General features: G+C 47.9%; 1 protein-coding gene and 1 long non-coding RNA gene across 2 annotated transcripts; both read left to right on the top strand.

Annotated features, from left to right (window-relative positions):
- The first annotated feature begins 721 nt into the window (after positions 1-721).
- On the top strand, positions 722-1,853 carry LOC119822344. The gene is made up of 3 exons (XR_005286779.1): positions 722-841; positions 1,359-1,424; positions 1,827-1,853. It is a non-coding gene; the product is annotated as an uncharacterized LOC119822344 (long non-coding RNA).
- Positions 1,854-7,641: 5,788 nt separating this feature from the next.
- On the top strand, positions 7,642-16,342 carry LOC119822675 (sperm motility kinase 3A-like). Its single transcript, XM_042055746.1, has 4 exons — positions 7,642-7,869; positions 13,546-13,580; positions 14,838-16,277; positions 16,321-16,342. The coding sequence occupies exons 1-4, from the start codon at positions 7,642-7,644 to the stop codon at positions 16,340-16,342; spliced, it is 1,725 nt and encodes a 574-aa protein (XP_041911680.1).
- Positions 16,343-17,885: the final 1,543 nt, after the last annotated feature.

Here is a 17,885-nt window from a genome sequence, read left to right as displayed (position 1 = left end):
AATGAGGCTGCAAATGATGCAGAGAAACTCTGGAGCTCGCTGGGGATGGCTCTGCGTGTAACGCCCAAAGGCCCCTCCCTTGGGGACACACTACAGGAAGAGACCATCACAGAACTGACCACCAGACAGGAAGGGTCCATCACACATGGTCAGCCCCAGGATGCCGGGCCAGCTTCCTCCCCAAACCAGAGGCATCACCGCTGGAAGGGGGTGAAAAAAAACATTGTAAATTGTCTCAGACACCTATGTTGCTGCCTGCCTCCTGCAGAGAGGAACCATGCCTCCCATGAGAACCAGGCTCCACAGTCAGGGGATCCTAGAGGCACCCACAGAACGAGGTGAGCGCTTTTCTCACTTCATCTGATTTGTCCTTTTCCTCCTGTCCTTTGTGTTACATGATGCCTGTGTCCACTCGTAGCACACCGTGAGGGTAACAACCTGTCACTTCGGAAAGACCAGGTGTCCCCTGAAGTGTGACCTCAGGCTTGTTGAGCAACAGGGGGACAGCAGAGATGCTGTGCCAGGCAGGGAGAGGTGGGGGCAAAGGAGGCAAAATTCCTTGGAGCATCAGTCGGGGACTTGGGCACTGCAGGGCAGTGCACTGAGTGTTGTGTGTTTTGAAGGCACTAAGAGTCTCCTTCCTGTGCTTTTCTCTTTGAAGCCCTGAAGAGGTCAAGCCCCAGCTCCATGGCTTCTGAGCCACATGGGTTGGGGATCCGCTCTGGATGAGATTCTGACAGCCCCTCTGGGGACCCAGGCCAGATGCCCAGGACACCGGCTGGCCACAGGCCCCTCCTGCAGAGGAAGAGCTGTCCACCCCAGAGAACATCTATCTCTCCAGGTAAAATCCCAGGCAGGAAGGGTAGGCTTCCCACAGGGTCTAGCTCAGTGTGGAGGGCTGAGGTGCAAAGGTGCCCTAGGCTGTCTCGTGGAACAATAGCGCCTTGCCCTCTCCCCCTGCCTGTGGAAACATCAGAAGTGTCGCTCTGGGTAGTGACTGTCCTTTGCCACATGTTTCTTGGCAGAGAACACAGTCTTCTCCATGGGGTGACTCTTCTCTCCCCCAAGGAGAGTATTCCTAGTCAGCCTGCCCTAAGCTGGCTTGCCAGGTTGAGAATGTGTCCTGTAAGCAGCCCTGTAGGACCGACTCCTCTAGAGGCCAGGTTCTTGCAAGAACCTTTAGCAGGAATCCCCACAAGTCATCCCAGCAAGTTCCATTGCTTGAGTCCTCAGACCCAAAGCTTGGGAAAATCTGAGCTGGGGAGTGAATGACTCCAGGCCAGCAGAGTCCCCACCCCCTCCACCAATTCTGCCTTCCAGCTACTCACCTCCTGCCTCTGCCTGCTTGCTCCTTCAAGGCCACCATTCCCAGAATGACAACTGGCTCCTGCACTTACCACCATGTGCCACACCCTGAGGGACTGGTAGGTGTCAGATTAGAGTGAAACCCAAAAACTTAATGAGGGGTCAGCAACCTGCTGTGCCTCCTGCCTCCAGCCTGCCTGAGTCTGCCTGAGTCTGCACTGGGCAGTGACATTCTTTTTTCTTTTTCTTTTTTTCTTTTGTCTTTTTTTTTTTCTTTTTTGGTTTTTCGAGACAGGGTTTCCCCGTAGTTTCTAGAGCCTGTCCTGGAACTAGCTCTTGTAGACCAGGCTGGTCTCGAACTCACAGAGATCCGCCTACCTCTGCCTCCTGAGTGCTCAGATTAAAGGCGTCCGCCACCACCGCTGGGCTTGGGCAGTGAAATTCTTTAAGAAGGCTTCTGTTTTTCTCGTCCAAGCCACAGTCGCATTGGTAAAATCTCATCTCGTGTTCTTTCTGCCTAGACCGTGTCAACCTGTAGACAGCATGAGATCCAGAGAAGACTGTGCAGCTGGTGTGGTGGTCCATCTCTCCAGCTGTCTTCCTAATTAGAACCATCCTGGGTATCTTCTATATTCAAGAATATGTTCCAAGCATTCAGCGCAGGTCAAGTGGATGGCGGGTACCCCGGACTCCAGTGCCACTCGGTTCTTCTGCCCCCCCACCAATTTTATGGCGATGTCTCCAGACTCAGATCCCCCTCATTTCTCCTTGCAGGTGCTGATTTTTCCAGATACAGAAGTGTGGCTTATCTGAGCTCCTGCAGACTTTGCCCCACAGTGGTGAGTGGTCACTCCCACTCCAACCGCTGGGAGTATCCCCCCACACACACCCTAGAAACTGAACCCACCTCACACTGTGAACCTAGAACTGTAGGCAGCCTTTCTGACAATCCGGAGAATCAGGCTCATTCTGTCTACCCCAGGCTGGTTTCTTAAGTCCCAGCATCCTCTAGCCTCAGTTTCTTGAGTTCTGGAACTACAAGTGGTGTCACATATTCTTCTGTTTTGGAGAATCTTTGTTTCTTTGTTTCTTTTCTTTTTCAAGACAGGGTTTCTCTGCAGCTTTGTTGTCTGTCCTGATGTCCTGGAACTAGCTCTTTTACACCAGGCTGCCCCTCAAATCACATGCCTCCCGAGTGCTAGGATTAAAGGAAAATTAAAGGAAAAAAAAAAAGGCAAGCGCAGCCACAGCCGCCTGGCTTTGCTTTGGAGAATCTTAACATCCTATGCAATATTTAAACTCGCATCTTTCTGATTCTACCTCCCAAATGCAGCTACTGAGCCCAATTTCATGCAATGCTGGTGATCAAATACAGGGCTCATTCATACTGGGCACAAACTCCATGTCTGAGCCTCATCCCTCACCTGCCTGCCTTTAACATTACTTAGCCATTAATGATGGGGATTAGGTTTAATCTCAGCACTCAGGAGACTGAGGCAGGAAAATGGTAGGCTTTGTGGCTAGCATGAGATAGGAAGTACAAGCTAGCCTCACACACAGAGGGTCTCTCTCAAGAGACAGCCAGGAGCTGGAGGAAGACAAAGAGGAGAAAGAGGAGGAGGAGGAGGAGGTGGAGGAGGAGGAGGAGGAGGAGGAATCAGGAAAATGGGGTGTAAGACACTGTTCCCCACTGAGAGATGTCTCCCACAGGACAGGAGTAAAAGCAGAGGAGGCCTACTAACATTCTGGGGAAAGTGAGGAACGATCAGAGCTGAGGTGGCCCAGGAATGCTGTCAGAAACCAGCTGCTGGTAGTCCCCTCAGGCAAACATGTCAGCACATCCAGCAGGAGCCTGGGCCTGGAAAAGGCTGTATTACAACACTGGAGCCTCAGTGGCAGCCGGTCACCAGGGCATTTTGAGGAAGGGTTCATGTAGGACGTCAAAGAGCCTGCGAGACTAAAAACAGGGGAGAAGAGCTTCTCATTAAAGGCTGTCTGCTAAAAAAAAAAAAAAAAAAAAAAAAGGGTCCCTAAGTGTTCCCCCACTGGGAGAACACATTCCTGGTTCTTAATCTTCTCTCTCTGAGCAACCCATTCTGAGAATAAAGGAGTATCTTAATCCAATCTGGGGTGGGAAGAGCACCCCAGAACCCCATGCTTCCCAGCCCATCGTCACGGGATCCTTTCCTGGCTTCAGCCACTGTACCAGACTGAATGACTAAAAGTGAGGAGAACTTCTCAGGAGACTCTGGCCAGCCTGGGAGGCTGATCTGGCCTGACACTGTGATCCCCTCTGACTGATGTGATGTTCCCCTGCCCTCTACCCACTCGAACACGCAACCACTGGTGAGTCTCTCTCTTTTTGTGTCTCTCTCTGTCTCTGTCTCTGTCTCTGTGTTTGTGTGTTTTTCTTGAACATGAACAACTCTCAGGCAGGCCAGCTGCTCTGTCATATGTTAACCCCCAGGGAATCACCAAGCGCTGAGGATGGCCATAAGCAGCCACAATAATGCAAATATACTATAAAAATTCCAATTGATTGTAATAGACATGGCAAATTCAAACAAACATACAAACAAACAAGCAGACATAACACCTTGAGTGACCTACCCTAAAAATTACAGACCCACAGAGGTATGCTAAGGGAACACATTCTAGCTGCAACCATAGATGAGAATTGGCTCTCATTCCCGGACAGGTGTATTAAGTGTTAGGTGCACACTTCCATCTTGTTTTCTGACATTTGGTTGTGTCTACTTTGGTTTGTGGGAACAGTATGCTATGAACAGTTTGTCTTGAGAATTCACACAGAGTCTTGCCCTGTATCTCGGGCTGGACTGAAATGTAGTGTGTAGTCCAGGCTGGCTTTATAGGCCTGAAGATGCTGCTGCCTCAGCTCCTCCTTAGCTGCACTGAAGCACTGTCAGCATGGTGGTTTAGTCAAGGGCTCATAGAGCCCAGGCAGGACCCTCTGTAGCCAAAGATGACCTTGAGCAGGATCCTCATCTTCTCGTCTCTAACTGCCCACTGTAGGAATTCCTTCCTGCTTTGAGCCACTCTGCCCTGTCAAGTAGGAAAACCTCCAGACCAGGGTAGGCATGACTGAATTCCAGGCTGAGTGGAACCTGTCTCCAAAAGAATATGGAGATTCTAAATATTCTAACTATCAGATCTGGAGAGCAGGGCTGGCGAGATGAGTGGACAGGACTGTGTGACAACAGCACGTGCCAGCATCCTTGTGTCATCTTCACCTGGTGGGGAAGGGAGCAGGTGTGGGAGCTTGCTGGCCTGACATCAGCAAGACACCCTGTCTCAAAAATTAAGGTGTAAGTCCGGTGGTGGTGGAGCACCCCCTTTGCCTCGGGATGGGGAGATAGACGCAGGCAGATCTCAGAGCCAGTTCCATGACAGCCAGATAAACACAGAGAAACCCTGTCTCAGACACCAAGCAAAAAGATTTAAGGAATAAAAGCATTTGATGAATATTCCTGGTCTACATGTGTGCTCAGAGGGTGAGGACACACAGATAGACAGTCACACACACACACACACACACAAACTTATGGTCATGCATATATCATACACAAACACATACCTGCCTTTTGTAGAGTTCTTCAACCCTGTCCTTGTCTGTTCCTCTTCACTCTCTGTACCTTGTACTCATGGTCTTGTTTTTTCTTTGCGAAAGCATATGACTCTCAAACCCCACAGGGGCATATCTACTGGTTCCTTCTAATGAAGAATCCTATCTTTTTCTCTCCTCTTGTTTTGACTCTGGTTTACTGTATGTAGTCCCGGCTGCCAAGGACTGTCGATTCCTGCCCCCAGCCAACTGAGTGTAGGCGGTCTATACAAGGTATGTAACTTGTCTTAGCGGGTTTTGGAAGATTTACTTTTTAAATTATCTATGTAGGGGTGGACATCCTTGATCTCTTAATCCTTGTGCCTCTATGTACAAATGTAGGGATGACAGGAATTCCACGCCAAGCCTCGTTTGTTTGGTTGTAGAAACCAAACCCAGGTTTCTGCATGGTGGGCAAGAGCTACCGCAACTGAGTCACACCTGGAGCTCAGGCAGGCTAGCCTCAGACTCTCTGTAGCCAAGAAATACCTCCTGATGGAACTGCAGATCTTACCCATTGACCCTGATTTTTCTTTTGCTTTCTTTCTCTCTTTTTCTTTCTAGCCTTTCTAGATGACCTATTTTTCCGACTGAGAGTCTTTTGAAGTTGCACACACAAGGGGTGCAGCTGGACGCCACTCTTCTTCTGAAGCTAGTGAGCTGTGTTCCGGTTGGGAGGGAGGGACAGGAGGCTGTCCCAGTCCCATGTCATTTCAGAGTCCTCAGACTCTACGCTGTGTATCCAGGCAGCGTTGAAGGTGTGTTCTGACCAGAAGCCCTCACGTCGCCCACGTCTAACTCCCTATGCACCTCCGTGCGACCACATGGAAGTCACCAGCCCTAACCAGCCCATGTCCCGACCTCAGGCTGGTGAAACTAGGAAGATGGAGCCTCACCCCCACTGCTTGAAGGTTTAGTCACCTCACCCCATGGGGCAATCTCCTATCCCTCGCATTTAGACAGTTCTAGGGGGGTTGTGGATTTGTCTTAAAACTAGATGCTAGAGCTAGGGTGAAGGTGTATGCCTGTAATCCCAGGACTCTGGAGGCTTAGACTAGAGACTAGCCATGAGTTCAAGGCCAGCCTGGCCTCCATGAGGAACAGTAGTCTAGGCTTTGGTGGCTCTCTCTGTAAAACACAGAAAGTGAACAACAGGACTAATGCTCAGTGTGCCTAGCATACACACTGGCTCTGGCCCTGGCTTCTTTAGCATAGAATAAAACCAAGCAGAGTATGCCACAAATCCCAGCATTGGGGGGCAGACACAAGAGGATCAGGGAGTCAAGGCCATCTTCCAAAACAGAAAGTTGGAGGCCAGTCTAGAAGGAATGACACTCTATTTTAAAAACAAACAGCACCTACCCCCAAATCTTAATGCCCCAATCTGAGAAAACAGTGACATAGCAGCCCTTTCTAACCACATATTCTTTGTGAATCAAAAGATCTTTCTGGTAGAGAGAAGAAAATCAGGCATCCAGATATTCAGGGCTATTTCCTGTGACTCACATCTAGAACTCGCCTGAGCCAATTGAGTTCATCCTTGTGCACAGCACTGAAAAGCTCTTTGTTAAGTACTCCCTGCCTACCCTGTGGGAGGCTCTGATAAGAAGGTTTGGGGAGCATGGGGACCCCGACCTGTGCCAATAAGAAATATACAGAGAACTCAAGAAATTGGTCATCCAAAGAACAAATTTTCCAGTAAAAAATGAGGTACGGACCTAAACAGAGAACTCTCAACAGATGAATCTAAATGGCTGAAAGACACTTAAGGAAATGCTCAACATCCTTAGCCTTCAGACAAATGCAAATGAAAATATCTCTGATGTCATATCTTACACCTTTCAGAATGGCCAAGATCAAAACACTCATGACAGCGTATTCTGGAGAGGATAAATGGTCGGGTAAATGTCACACTCTGCATTGCTGGTGGGAGTGCAAGTTAATACAGCCACTTTGGGCATCAGTATGGTGATTTCTCTGAAAGTTAGGAAGCAACCTTCCTCAGCAATACCACTTTTGGAGATATATATATATATATATATATATATATATATATATATATATATATATATATCCAAAGGATGATTAATCATACCACAAGGGCATGTGCTCAACTATGTTCATAGCAATATTGTTCATCATAGCCAGAACCTGGAAACAACCTAAATGAACCTCGACTGAAAAATGGATAAGGAAAATGTGAAAAATTTATACAATGGAATAGTACACAGCAGAAAAAAATGGCATCTTGAAATTTGCAGGCAAATGGATGAATGTAGAAACCATCATATTGAATGAGGTAACCAAGACCCAGAAAGACAAATACCATATGCATTCCCTCATGAGTGGACATAAAGCAAAGAAAACCGAGCCAATCATTCACAACCAGAGAACTTAGACAACAAAGAGGACCCTAAGAATGCCACACGTGGATCTAATGTACATGGCAAGTAGAAAAAGACAAATCTCCTGAGTACATTGGGAGCATGGGGGTCATGGGAGAGGGTAGAGGGGAGGGGTGAGATGGGAACGGAGGGGAGAAGAATATACAGCTCACTAAAAACGATAAATAATTGAAAAAAAGTAGAGCTGGCAGTGGACAGCTGATCTTGTGGCTTGGTCTTGGGTTCGACTGGCAGGACAAACAGGCAGTGGAGACATTTGCAGAAGGTGGGGTGTGGCTGTGAGGGACTGCAGGTCAGAGGGTGACAACAATGAGAGCCTTAGCAGTAGGAGATAGCTCAGTGCAGGTGGCAATGGCTGGTATTTCTGAGGCACAAGATCGTAAAGTCCTGGAACTAGGACAGCACCAACTGTACCAGGGTTTAGAATCCACATGGACAGAGACACAAAACAGAACGAAAATCGTCAAAGGGGCCATGAGAGCTAAAGGAGTGTATCCACACTCAGAAAAGCTACTTGGGAGTTGCCCTAGCTCTGAGGTCTGCTCTGAATTTTCATTTGCATTCTCAACTATTTTGGTTGTTATTTAGTTTATTGTGATAGGATTTTCCCCTCTACTTTCTCTAAAATGTTGGCCCAGAACATCAGGTGGAAGAAACCACATGTGCCTCCTCCTTCAGGGGTGCGGATTCCAGGACCACTGATGGATTTTTTTCCTCTCATCACTTTGAACATATCAACCCACTGCCCGCTGGGGTCCTAGTTTTCTGTCTGGTGGGAAATTGGATGAAGAGTTTATGGAGAAAATGTGACAAAGTCTATTCCTCTCAGCCCGGTGGAACTTAGTCACTTGCCCTGGAGTGTCCCTGGAAGCAGAGCATTGCCACCACATCCCAGAGTCAGTGAGAGGCTACCATGTTATTCTGATCAATCTGAGTCTACTAAAAAAGAACTGCTTTGAGGATGGATGTGATGGGCTCCATGAGCCAAAAGTCATGACAGCATGTTAGGGTCTGTGAGAAGTGGATCATGCTCCCATCCACTAATAGATGGTGTCAGTGTGTGCCACTTGGATTTTGTCAACTTGACACCAGCTGGAGTACTCTGAGGGAGAAGGAACTTAACTATCTAATAGGCAAGTCTATGGGGAATATCAATTAGTGATGGATGTCCCTGGGCTGGAGGTCAAGGCTGTATATCTAAAATAAGCTGGCTTAGAGAGTCAAGGAGAGCAAGTCAGTAAGTGGCTTTATTCCATGGTATCTGCTTTGGTTCCTGCCTCGAGGTTCTTGTCTTGACTTCCTGCCCTGACTTCCACTCATGGTAGCTTCTGATAGGAAAGGGAAAGGGAAGTAAACCTTCCTATCTCAAGTCGTTTTGGGTCATGATGTTCCTTCACAGTAAGAGAAAGCAAGTATACAGTGTCCCTACCCAGTGAAGGACAACATCCAGAGCCTGTTATAATTCAAATGATTCCACCTACTCTGATTATTAAAGTGGAAAGGGTTTCTATTAGGGTTTGGATGTGTAATACCCAAGGAAGGATCCTGTGTTTGGACACTGATCCCTAGCAAGTTGCCATGTTTCAAAGAGGTGGAAAACCTGGTAAATAAACCCAGAAGGAAAAGGTAGGTCATGGGCTGTTGTAGAATACTATTTTAAGGTGTGTGACTACTGTTTAAGTTGCACTTGTTGAACTCTGTGAAGCTGGGATGCTTTGCCTGTCTACAAAACCTGGTGGGCTAATGAAGATTTTAATGGCCAAATGTAAGGCAGGAGAAAGGATAGGTTGGTCAGTCACACAGAGAGTATAAATGGAAGGAGAAATCCTAGAGGAATGAACAGAGAAAGAGCAAGAAAACAAATAGAGGAGGATGCTAGGGGAAGCTATCCAGTTACCCAGCCACTGAGGAATAATCAAAGTTAGATACACAGAGTTTAAAAAAAGGAAAAAGCCCAGAGCCAGAGGCAAAGGAGGAAAGGATAATTCAAAGATAAGAAAAGATGGCAAGGGCCGGGCGGTGGTGGCGCACGCCTTTAATCCCAGCACTCGGTAGGCAGAGGCAGGCGGATCTCTGAGTTCGAGGCCAGAGTGGTCTACAAGAGCTAGTTCCAGGACAGGCTCTAGAAAATACAGGGAAACCCTGTCTCAAAAAACCAAAAAAAAAAAAAAAAAAGCTGGCAAGGAACAAGCACAGCTAAGGTTAGGCATTGTAAGGAAGAAGAAGCTACTGTGTGTAATTTAACTGGGAGCTGGTTGTCAGGACAAAAAGAAAGAAAGAATGAAAATAACAGACATGATGAACAAAAAAGGGGGACACAGTGAATGCTACTTTGGTGTAACCATCAGTCCCCTATATCCCAACTGACCAGGGCAGCCTTTCTGTACTTAGGGACAGAATGTGAAAAAAAACCAGTATCTGAGCCAAGCCATGATTGGTCCATTTCTTGCTCTGACCTCACAATGACAGACCCCTGTTGCCTAACAACTCTGCCTGAGGCTGCCTCCTCTCCTTCCAGTGCAGAGGCTGATCATCAGTTGAAACTTGGTGATTTAGACAGAAGTGAGCTGGTTCCACTTGGTGGATATTCATGAACTGTTGAATCTGAACACTGTGAGTTTCCTTCTGAGGTCACAGATTTGGGGTTCAGAGGTTTGGGTTTCCAGGATTTAAAATAATCCTCTCTTCCTTCCTTTCTTCCTCGGTCTGGGGTATAATTTGGGGCAATTTTTATTATCTGCATTAATTAGGTGTTTACTCTGTTTTAATCTTTAGTTTTAATATTTTTCTCTGGGTTCATTCCTTCTTTCACCATTTAAAAACGTTTGTTTCCATTGACTCTACAACATGAGTATTCTCACAGTGAGTGACATTTACCTACACGCACATGGAAAGCTTGGACCACATTCGCCTGATCTCACTGCCTCCTGCCCACCCCTTCCAAGTCCCTTGGTGTTCTCGCTTTTTCACTCTGCCAGTTACTGTCCGAGTCCAGGCCAAGTCATGTGGACTCCCGTCCAGAGGACTGACAGGAACACTGGATGGTGTCCTAAGGAAGGGCACCAATGTCTGTCTGTCTGCCTGTGCTCTAGCAGAAAGCCTCCTCCAAAGTGGTTATCTTAGGATCTTCCTGGCAGTTTAAAGTCAGGCCTGCAGAGGGCCAGAGACAAGAGTTAGAGGCCATTTTGTGATGCTAATTATGGAACAGGGCAGCTGAAAAGGATTCAAGAACAGAAAATGTGAAAGTCTAAAAAGAACCTGTTCTTGGAGGAAGAGAGGAACTTTCCTTGGTGGGACATAGCACACCAGGTCCCTCCACCATCTTCTGTCCTTCTGTGTGCCTGAAACTGGCCTTCCGTGGGACTTTTTCATTCGCTAGCAGGGGGCAGGGCGATTGCAGTACTAAAGCTGGGGTGTTATCAGGCACAGCAGAGGTGGGGGCAATAATCATTTGGAAGCAAAGGATCAGTTCTGCTGGCCAAAGACCTCAAGGAACATGTTCTGGAACAAAACTACCTAGTGCTGGGATGTTCTGCCCAGCACTCCAGAGACCCACCCCACATACCTTTCCTTTTGGAAAAACAGGGGGACATTTTGTTGACAAGGACCGTCTTTATCTGATTATCAGTCACAAGCCTGGGCTAGAGGAAAACTCTTTCGTCTCATCTTTTCTTTCTTTTTCCAGACAGGGATCCTCTCAGTGTGGCTCTGGCTGTTATGGAACTTGGTTTGTAGACCAGGCTGGCCTCGACCTCCCAGAGAGCTGCTAGCCAGTAACTAAGTGTGTAATGTGTGCACATGTGATGCCTTAAGGGTGCCAAAGTTCTATTGACAGAACCTCCTGCTTGAGCACTAGTAAACTTCCATCCATTTTCTTTGGCTTATGCCCCATAGCTGGTTCTGGGCGGGTCCTGTGAGGTCCATTTAAAGTGTAAATCTGTTGACTACTTACTTAAGCGGGGTGATGGCAGCATAGCTTCAAGAACACAAAAAGGCTGATCGCAGCCCTCAAGCCTCAGCCTCAGGTGTTGATGTCACACTCATGGACACACTTGTGTCCATGCCCCGTGTCTCACAGCAAAGGTTACTTTTGAAGCACTGGGACCCTCAATCATGTACAAGACAAAAGCAGTCCTTGCTCTTCTGTTTGCGTTTGCTTTTTGGTTTGGTGAGAGAGGGTCTCCTGTAGCACAGGCTGGCCTCAAGACCACTGTGTAGCCAAAGATGACCTGAACTGCTGGTCCTCCTGCCTCAACTTTCCTAGCTTTAATAATTGCCATGTGCCGGGCCACAGTGGCGCATGCCCTTAATCCCAGCAATCGGGAGGCAGAGGCAGCTGAAGCTCTGTGACTTTGAGGCCAGCCTGGTCTACAGAGCGAGTTCCAGGACAGCCATGATTGTGAAACAGAGAAACCCGTCCTGACAAACCAATCAAAAAAGCCAAGTGCTCACCTTTATGAGACTTTTCCTGTTTTCTGTCAGTTTAATGGCCTAACCTGTATCTACCTGTATTTTAATTCCTATCTATCTTCTCCCCAGGGCCCGACGGTCAACACCTCACTGCATAGGCTGAGGCCTAGCGGGATTTCTGGTCGCGCCGGGATCAGCTTGGCCACAGCCACCAAATGTAAGTTTTAACTAAGCCTCCTTTGTTCTATTTACCAATAAAGACTTGGGAGTCAGATGTTGGGGTGATAACCTGCTAGCTCAGAGAGGCCAAGAAGCAACCAATCTACTTTCCTATTTGGACAGAGACGCAGCAAGAAAAGCATCTCTTTACTCACCCCAAACCAAAAAGGCCGTGAATCGCTAAGTGCCTATCTACACCTTCCTGTGCATCCCTCTCTTCCTACTGCCGGCTACTTTGTTCTTCCTTGGCTAATTCTTGTCAACTAGTTGCTCATTCCATCCCCTGAGTTTTTTTCTTTTCTTTTCTTCTTTTAATTCAATTTGTTGAGACACATGGATAGGCACGCCTTGCAGAGTGAGGTTGGATATTTAGTTATTGGGTACGGAAGGGAAGGGGAAAGAGGAGAAGAACAGAGAGGCAGGGAGAGACAGAAGCAGAATTGGGGAAAGGAATAGTGGGGAGAATGGTTCAAGGCAGAAGCTGCCTCTTTGGGAGCAGAGACAGAAAAGGCCACGTTCCCTGAGTTTTTAACCGATTTTATTAACACACTCTCAAGATTTTCAGAGCATGATCAAATATCCCACTCCTGACTTTCCCATTGACCTCCTATATTGATATAATGTGTATCAGCTGACCCTGAAGGACTCTCTTTGTTGTTTTTTTTCTCTGTGTATTTATGCATTGTCTGGCTTGATTTATGAGCTTACTTATTCATAATTTTTAAACTGTCTGTTTATTTTGTGGGTGTAATGGAAGGAATTCAAGAAATTCTCTGTGTAGCTCTTGCCTTCCTGGAACTCACTCTGTAGATATGGCTGGCCTCAAACTAAAAGATCATCTGCTTTGCCTTCTGAGTGTTGGGATTAAGCACATGTGCCACCACAGACTGGTAGTTTTTATTTTTTAAGTGGTGCTTCTTGGGGAGATAATTTTTAATATTATTATTTTATGTGTATGAGTCTTTTGTTTTCATGTCTGTGTGTGCACCATGAGCCTCGCACCTGTGGAGGTCACAAGTGGGAGACAGATTAGCTAGAACTAGAGTAACAACAGATTGTGAGAACCATGTGTGTTGGGCATTGAACCAGGTTTCTCTGAAAGAGCAGTTGGTGCTGTTAATGACTAACTCATCTCTCCAGAACCTCTGTCTTGAGTTTCACTTTTTCATTTACTTTTGTTATGTGTTCCTTGTTCCATTTCTCTTTTCTCATTTCAAGCTTTCCTTGTTATGGCGTACCTTTTTGTAGCAACAATTGAGTCCTGGAAAGAGCAGGAACATCTCTAATGCATTCTGAACACTTGATCATGTGATTTCCCCACGTTGCTATGCTTTCTTCTCACAATACCTCCTCCACATTCCTAGGAGCCCCCTCTTATGTTGAGGACCTCCTCCTGCTCCCAAGTTCCACATATGAGAGAAGAAAAGTGACCCTTTAGAAGGACTGGCTTTCCCGTGTAGAGCGATCTTCTCCAGTGACAACCATGTTCTCGAGAGCCCCACTGTTTCATCCTTCTCTATGGCCGTCCTTCTGTATGACTGTGGCACTCTTGCCTTTAATTCTGTTTCAATGTTGTGTTGTCAGGCTAAATATGTAGAGCTCTCCCTGCAAGGATCCTTGTGAGCATATTTTAACCATGAAGTATGACCTGGGGTATGTGAGTTTGTTGAAAAGATTCAAGTAGTATTTTTAAGGACGTTTACATCTATGTTCATCATGGAAATTGCCTCTATTTTTCTTCATTGTGTTGTCCTGGTATTGGCATGAATGTGTTTGGAACTGCTAAGTTCCTTTCTATTTGGTGGAGTATTGGGGAGCACTGACATTTGTTTTCAAGAGATTGGAAGGATTCCTCAGTAGGTTTGCCTGGTCGTGGGCTTTCGTATGCAGATTCTTTCCTCATAAATATTTCAATCTTGTTCTTTATCATATCTTCTTAGTTGAATTTATATCAAGAAGTTTCCCAATTCCATCCACATTTTCCAGTCCATGAGAAGGACTCTCAGGGTTTTCAAAAACAGATTTCTTTGGGGATGGGTGGGTTAGCCTGGAAAGAGGGTCCAACTGTTAGGAGCATGTAGTCTTCTCACAGAAGACCTAGGTCTGCCTCACAGCAATCCCATGACATCATAACTTCCTGAAGTGCCCCACCTAGGGGATCTGTTACCCTCTTATGTCCTTTCAGGTCATAGAAATGAAATTATACAAAAGACTTATATCATTATTTAAAACTCTATGTAGTAAATGACAGTGTACATGTAAGTGACCTCAAGTGTGTGTGTGTGTGTGCATGTATGTGTGTGTGTGTATGTGTGTGTGTGTGTGTGTGTGTGCCCTTGGCATCATCCACGCATGTGTTTGGATGCCCTCAGAAGTCAGAGGTGTAGGATCTCCTAGAACTGGAGTCAGTGATCCACCTGACCTGGGTCCTGAGAACCAAACACAGGTCTTCTGCCAGAATAGTAAACCTTCTGACCTCCTGAGCCATCTTCCCACCAAGAAACTCTGGGTTTGGGGATTTTCTGTTGTCTCATCAACTTCTCGTGCATATGATTTTATTAGTATCTTCTCTCTCAAAGAGTGTTCAGCTCAAGTAAGAGGATGATTCTCCTTCCCAATAAGTGGCTCATAGCTTCTGTGACCCTTGGTTTCATTCTCTCAGTTTCTGGGTGAATCCGGCCAAGCTGATCTGTGGTATGTTCTGCTGTCCACTGCTTTGGAGGGTACTTCCTTCCATTCCTGAGCACTACGTACCTGGTTAGGTTTCCTGAAATATCTGTGACTCTTTTTCTCTTTGGAATGTAGGAATTCATAGTGATAAACATTCTCATTGGTGTGATTTTAACTGTTAGTTTAAAGTTCCCATTGTATTTCAGCGAGAACCTGGCCATGGAGCAGGGAAGAGAGACCCTCTACTGTGACGAGAAGACATTTACCAGTGTATATCAAATGATGACCACACTGGGACGAGGAACCTTTGCCACAGTCAAACTGGCCTTCCATATGCCCACTGTCAGCTACGTGGCTGTGAAGATTCTTGCAAACGTGAAGGGGTACTCCACCCACAACAACGAGGTTGATATAATGAGATCCCTCGTTCATCCGCATATAATCAAGTTCCTTCAGGAGGTCCAGACAGAGGATATGACATATCTCATAATGGATTACGCCTCTAAGGGGGACCTGTTGCATCAGATTCGCAAGCCGGGAGGCTTACGGGAGTGCGAGGCTCGAAAACTCTTTACTCAGGTACTGCAGGCAGTGAAGTACTGCCACGACAACTGGATCGTCCACAGGGACATTAAGGCAAATAACATCTTGATCGACGCCTCTGGGAATGCCAAGCTCTGTGATTTTGGCCTTGCGGTGAAAGTCGTCCCTGGCACAAAACTAAAGAATCCCTGCGGCACTCTGGCCTACTGTGCCCCGGAACTCTTCGGAGGGGAGCCCTATGATGGCTATGCCAGCGATGTTTGGAACTTAGGCGTACTCCTCTACTATATGGTGGCCAGGCACGTGCCGTTCCAAGCGAGCTCTTCTGCGGGATTGAGGCGCCAAATTTTGGCGGCAAACTTCAGCGTTCCTCCTCATGTCCCACTTGATATTTTCAACGTAATTGTGGAAATCCTCATGATCAACCCCGACAGGAGGCCCACCATCAGCCAAATCCTGACGCGCCCCATGATCGTGGACAGCCAGGCACGGGCATCCATCCAGAGTCTCCCAGGCACCCCGAGCCCTAGCATTGTCAGCACCATGGCAGGGGTGGGGTACCAACCTGAAGGAGTGATTGAGTGTCTAGAAGCCCAAAAATTTAATCAGGCGATGGCCAGATACCTGAGTCTGCAACACCAGGCACCCGTGGGAGATTGCTGCCATCACCGGGTGAAAACCACAAAACGCATGGATCCAGGCCTTGTCCTCAACCTGGCCAATCTTCACACCTTTTCTGGTACTCTTGGGAGAGCTGCTGAGCCTACTCTGCCTACCGTCATCGTGCCATCTGAGCCCCAGAAGAAAGAAGATAAGAATTCCAGGCAGGGTGGCAGAAGGCATAGCGTGCCTGCCACCCTGTGCTGCACGCCTAGGAGGATCCACCTTGCCCACCTATCCCACCTGCGCTGTCCTGTGGCTGATTCCATCATGAACAGCATCCTGGAGACCAGCAAGAGTTTTTCGCAGTCGAACATCGGGTTGTGTGGCAGCCTGACAGCTAGTGCCCAGCCATCCTGCTCTCTGTACCACCCTCTTGAGGCAGACCACAATGAGGCTGCAAATGATGCAGAGAAACTCTGGAGCTCGCTGGGGATGGCTCTGCATGTAACCCCCAAAGGCCCCTCCCTTGGGGACACACTACAGGAAGAGACCATCACAGAACTGACCACCAGACAGGAAGGGTCCATCACACATGGTCAGCCCCAGAATGCCGGGCCAGCTTCCTCCCCAAACCAGAGGCATCACCGCTGGAAGGGGGTGAAAAAAAACATTGTAAATTGTCTCAGACACCTATGTTGCTGCCTGCCTCCTGCAGAGAGGAACCATGCCTCCCATGAGAACCAGGCTCCACAGTCAGGGGATCCTAGAGGCACCCACAGAACGAGGTGAGCGCCCTTCTCACTTCATCTGATTTGTCCTTTTCCTCCTGTCCTTTGTGTTACATGATGCCTGTGTCCACTCGTAGCACACCGTGAGGGTAACAACCTGTCACTTCGGAAAGACCAGGTGTCCCCTGAAGTGTGACCTCAGGCTTGTTGAGCAAAAGGGGGACAGCAGAGATGCTGTGCCAGGCAGGGAGAGGTGGGGGCAAAGGAGGCAAAATTCCTTGGAGCACCAGTCGGGGACTTGGGCACTGCAGGGCAGTGCACTGAGTGTTGTGTGTTTTGAAGGCACTAAGAGTCTCCTTCCTGTGCTTTTCTCTTTGAAGCCCTGAAGAGGTCAAGCCCCAGCTCCGTGGCTTCTGAGCCACAGGTTGGGGATCGGTCTGGATGAGATTCTGACAGCCCCTCTGGGGACCCAGGCCAGATGCCCAGGACACCGGCTGGCCACAGGCCCCTCCTGCAGAGGAAGAGCTGTCCACCCCAGAGAACATCTATCTCTCCAGGTAAAATCCCAGGCAGGAAGGGTAGGCTTCCCACAGGGTCTAGCTCAGTGTGGAGGGCTGAGGTGCAAAGGTGCCCTAGGCTGTCTCGTGGAACAATAGCGCCTTGCCCTCTCCCCCTGCCTGTGGAAACATCAGAAGTGTCGCTCTGGGTAGTGACTGTCCTTTGCCACATGTTTCTTGGCAGAGAACACAGTCTTCTCCATGGGGTGACTCTTCTCTCCCCCAAGGAGAGTATTCCTAGTCAGCCTGCCCTAAGCTGGCTTGCCAGGTTGAGAATGTGTCCTGTAAGCAGCCCTGTAGGACCGACTCCTCTAGAGGCCAGGCTCCTGCAAGAACCTTTAGCAGGAATCCCCACAAGTCATCCCAGCAAGTTCCATTGCTTGAGTCCTCAGACCCAAAGCTTGGGAAAATCTGAGCTGGGGAGTGAATGACTCCAGGGCAGCAGAGTCCCCCCCTCCACCAATTCTGCCTTCCAGCTACTCACCTCCTGTCTCTGTCTGCTTGCTCCTTCAAGGCCACCATTCCAAGAATGACAACTGTCTCCTGCACTTACCACCATGTGCCACACCCTGAGGGACTGGTAGGTGTCAGATTAGAGTGAAACCCAAAAACTTAATGAGGGGTCAGCAACCTGCTGTGCCTCCTGCCTCCAGCCTGCCTGAGTCTGCCTGAGTCTGCACTGGGCAGTGACATTCTTTAAGATGGCTTCTGTTTTTCTCATCCAAGCCACAGTCGCATTGGTAAAATCTCATCTCGTGTTCTTTCTGCCTAGACCATGTCAACCTGTAGACAGCATGAGACCCAGAGAAGACTGTGCGACTGG

The sequence above is a fragment of the Arvicola amphibius genome, chromosome 9 (genome assembly GCF_903992535.2).
Source record: "Arvicola amphibius chromosome 9, mArvAmp1.2, whole genome shotgun sequence".
Classification (NCBI taxonomy): domain Eukaryota; kingdom Metazoa; phylum Chordata; class Mammalia; order Rodentia; family Cricetidae; genus Arvicola; species Arvicola amphibius.
The sequence above is the reverse complement of the archived record's forward strand: the minus strand, read 5'-3'. Positions and strand labels throughout refer to the sequence as shown.

Coding starts and splice junctions, on each gene's coding strand:
- LOC119822675 (XM_042055746.1), top strand. CDS start 7,642: ATGAGAGCCTTAGCAGTAGGAGATAGCTCAGTGCAGGTGGCAATGGCT. Junction 7,870..13,545: donor GGAGTTGCCCTAGCTCTGAG/GTCTGCTCTGAA, acceptor TTGTGTTGTCAG/GCTAAATATGTAGAGCTCTC. Junction 13,581..14,837: donor CTCTCCCTGCAAGGATCCTT/GTGAGCATATTT, acceptor ATTGTATTTCAG/CGAGAACCTGGCCATGGAGC.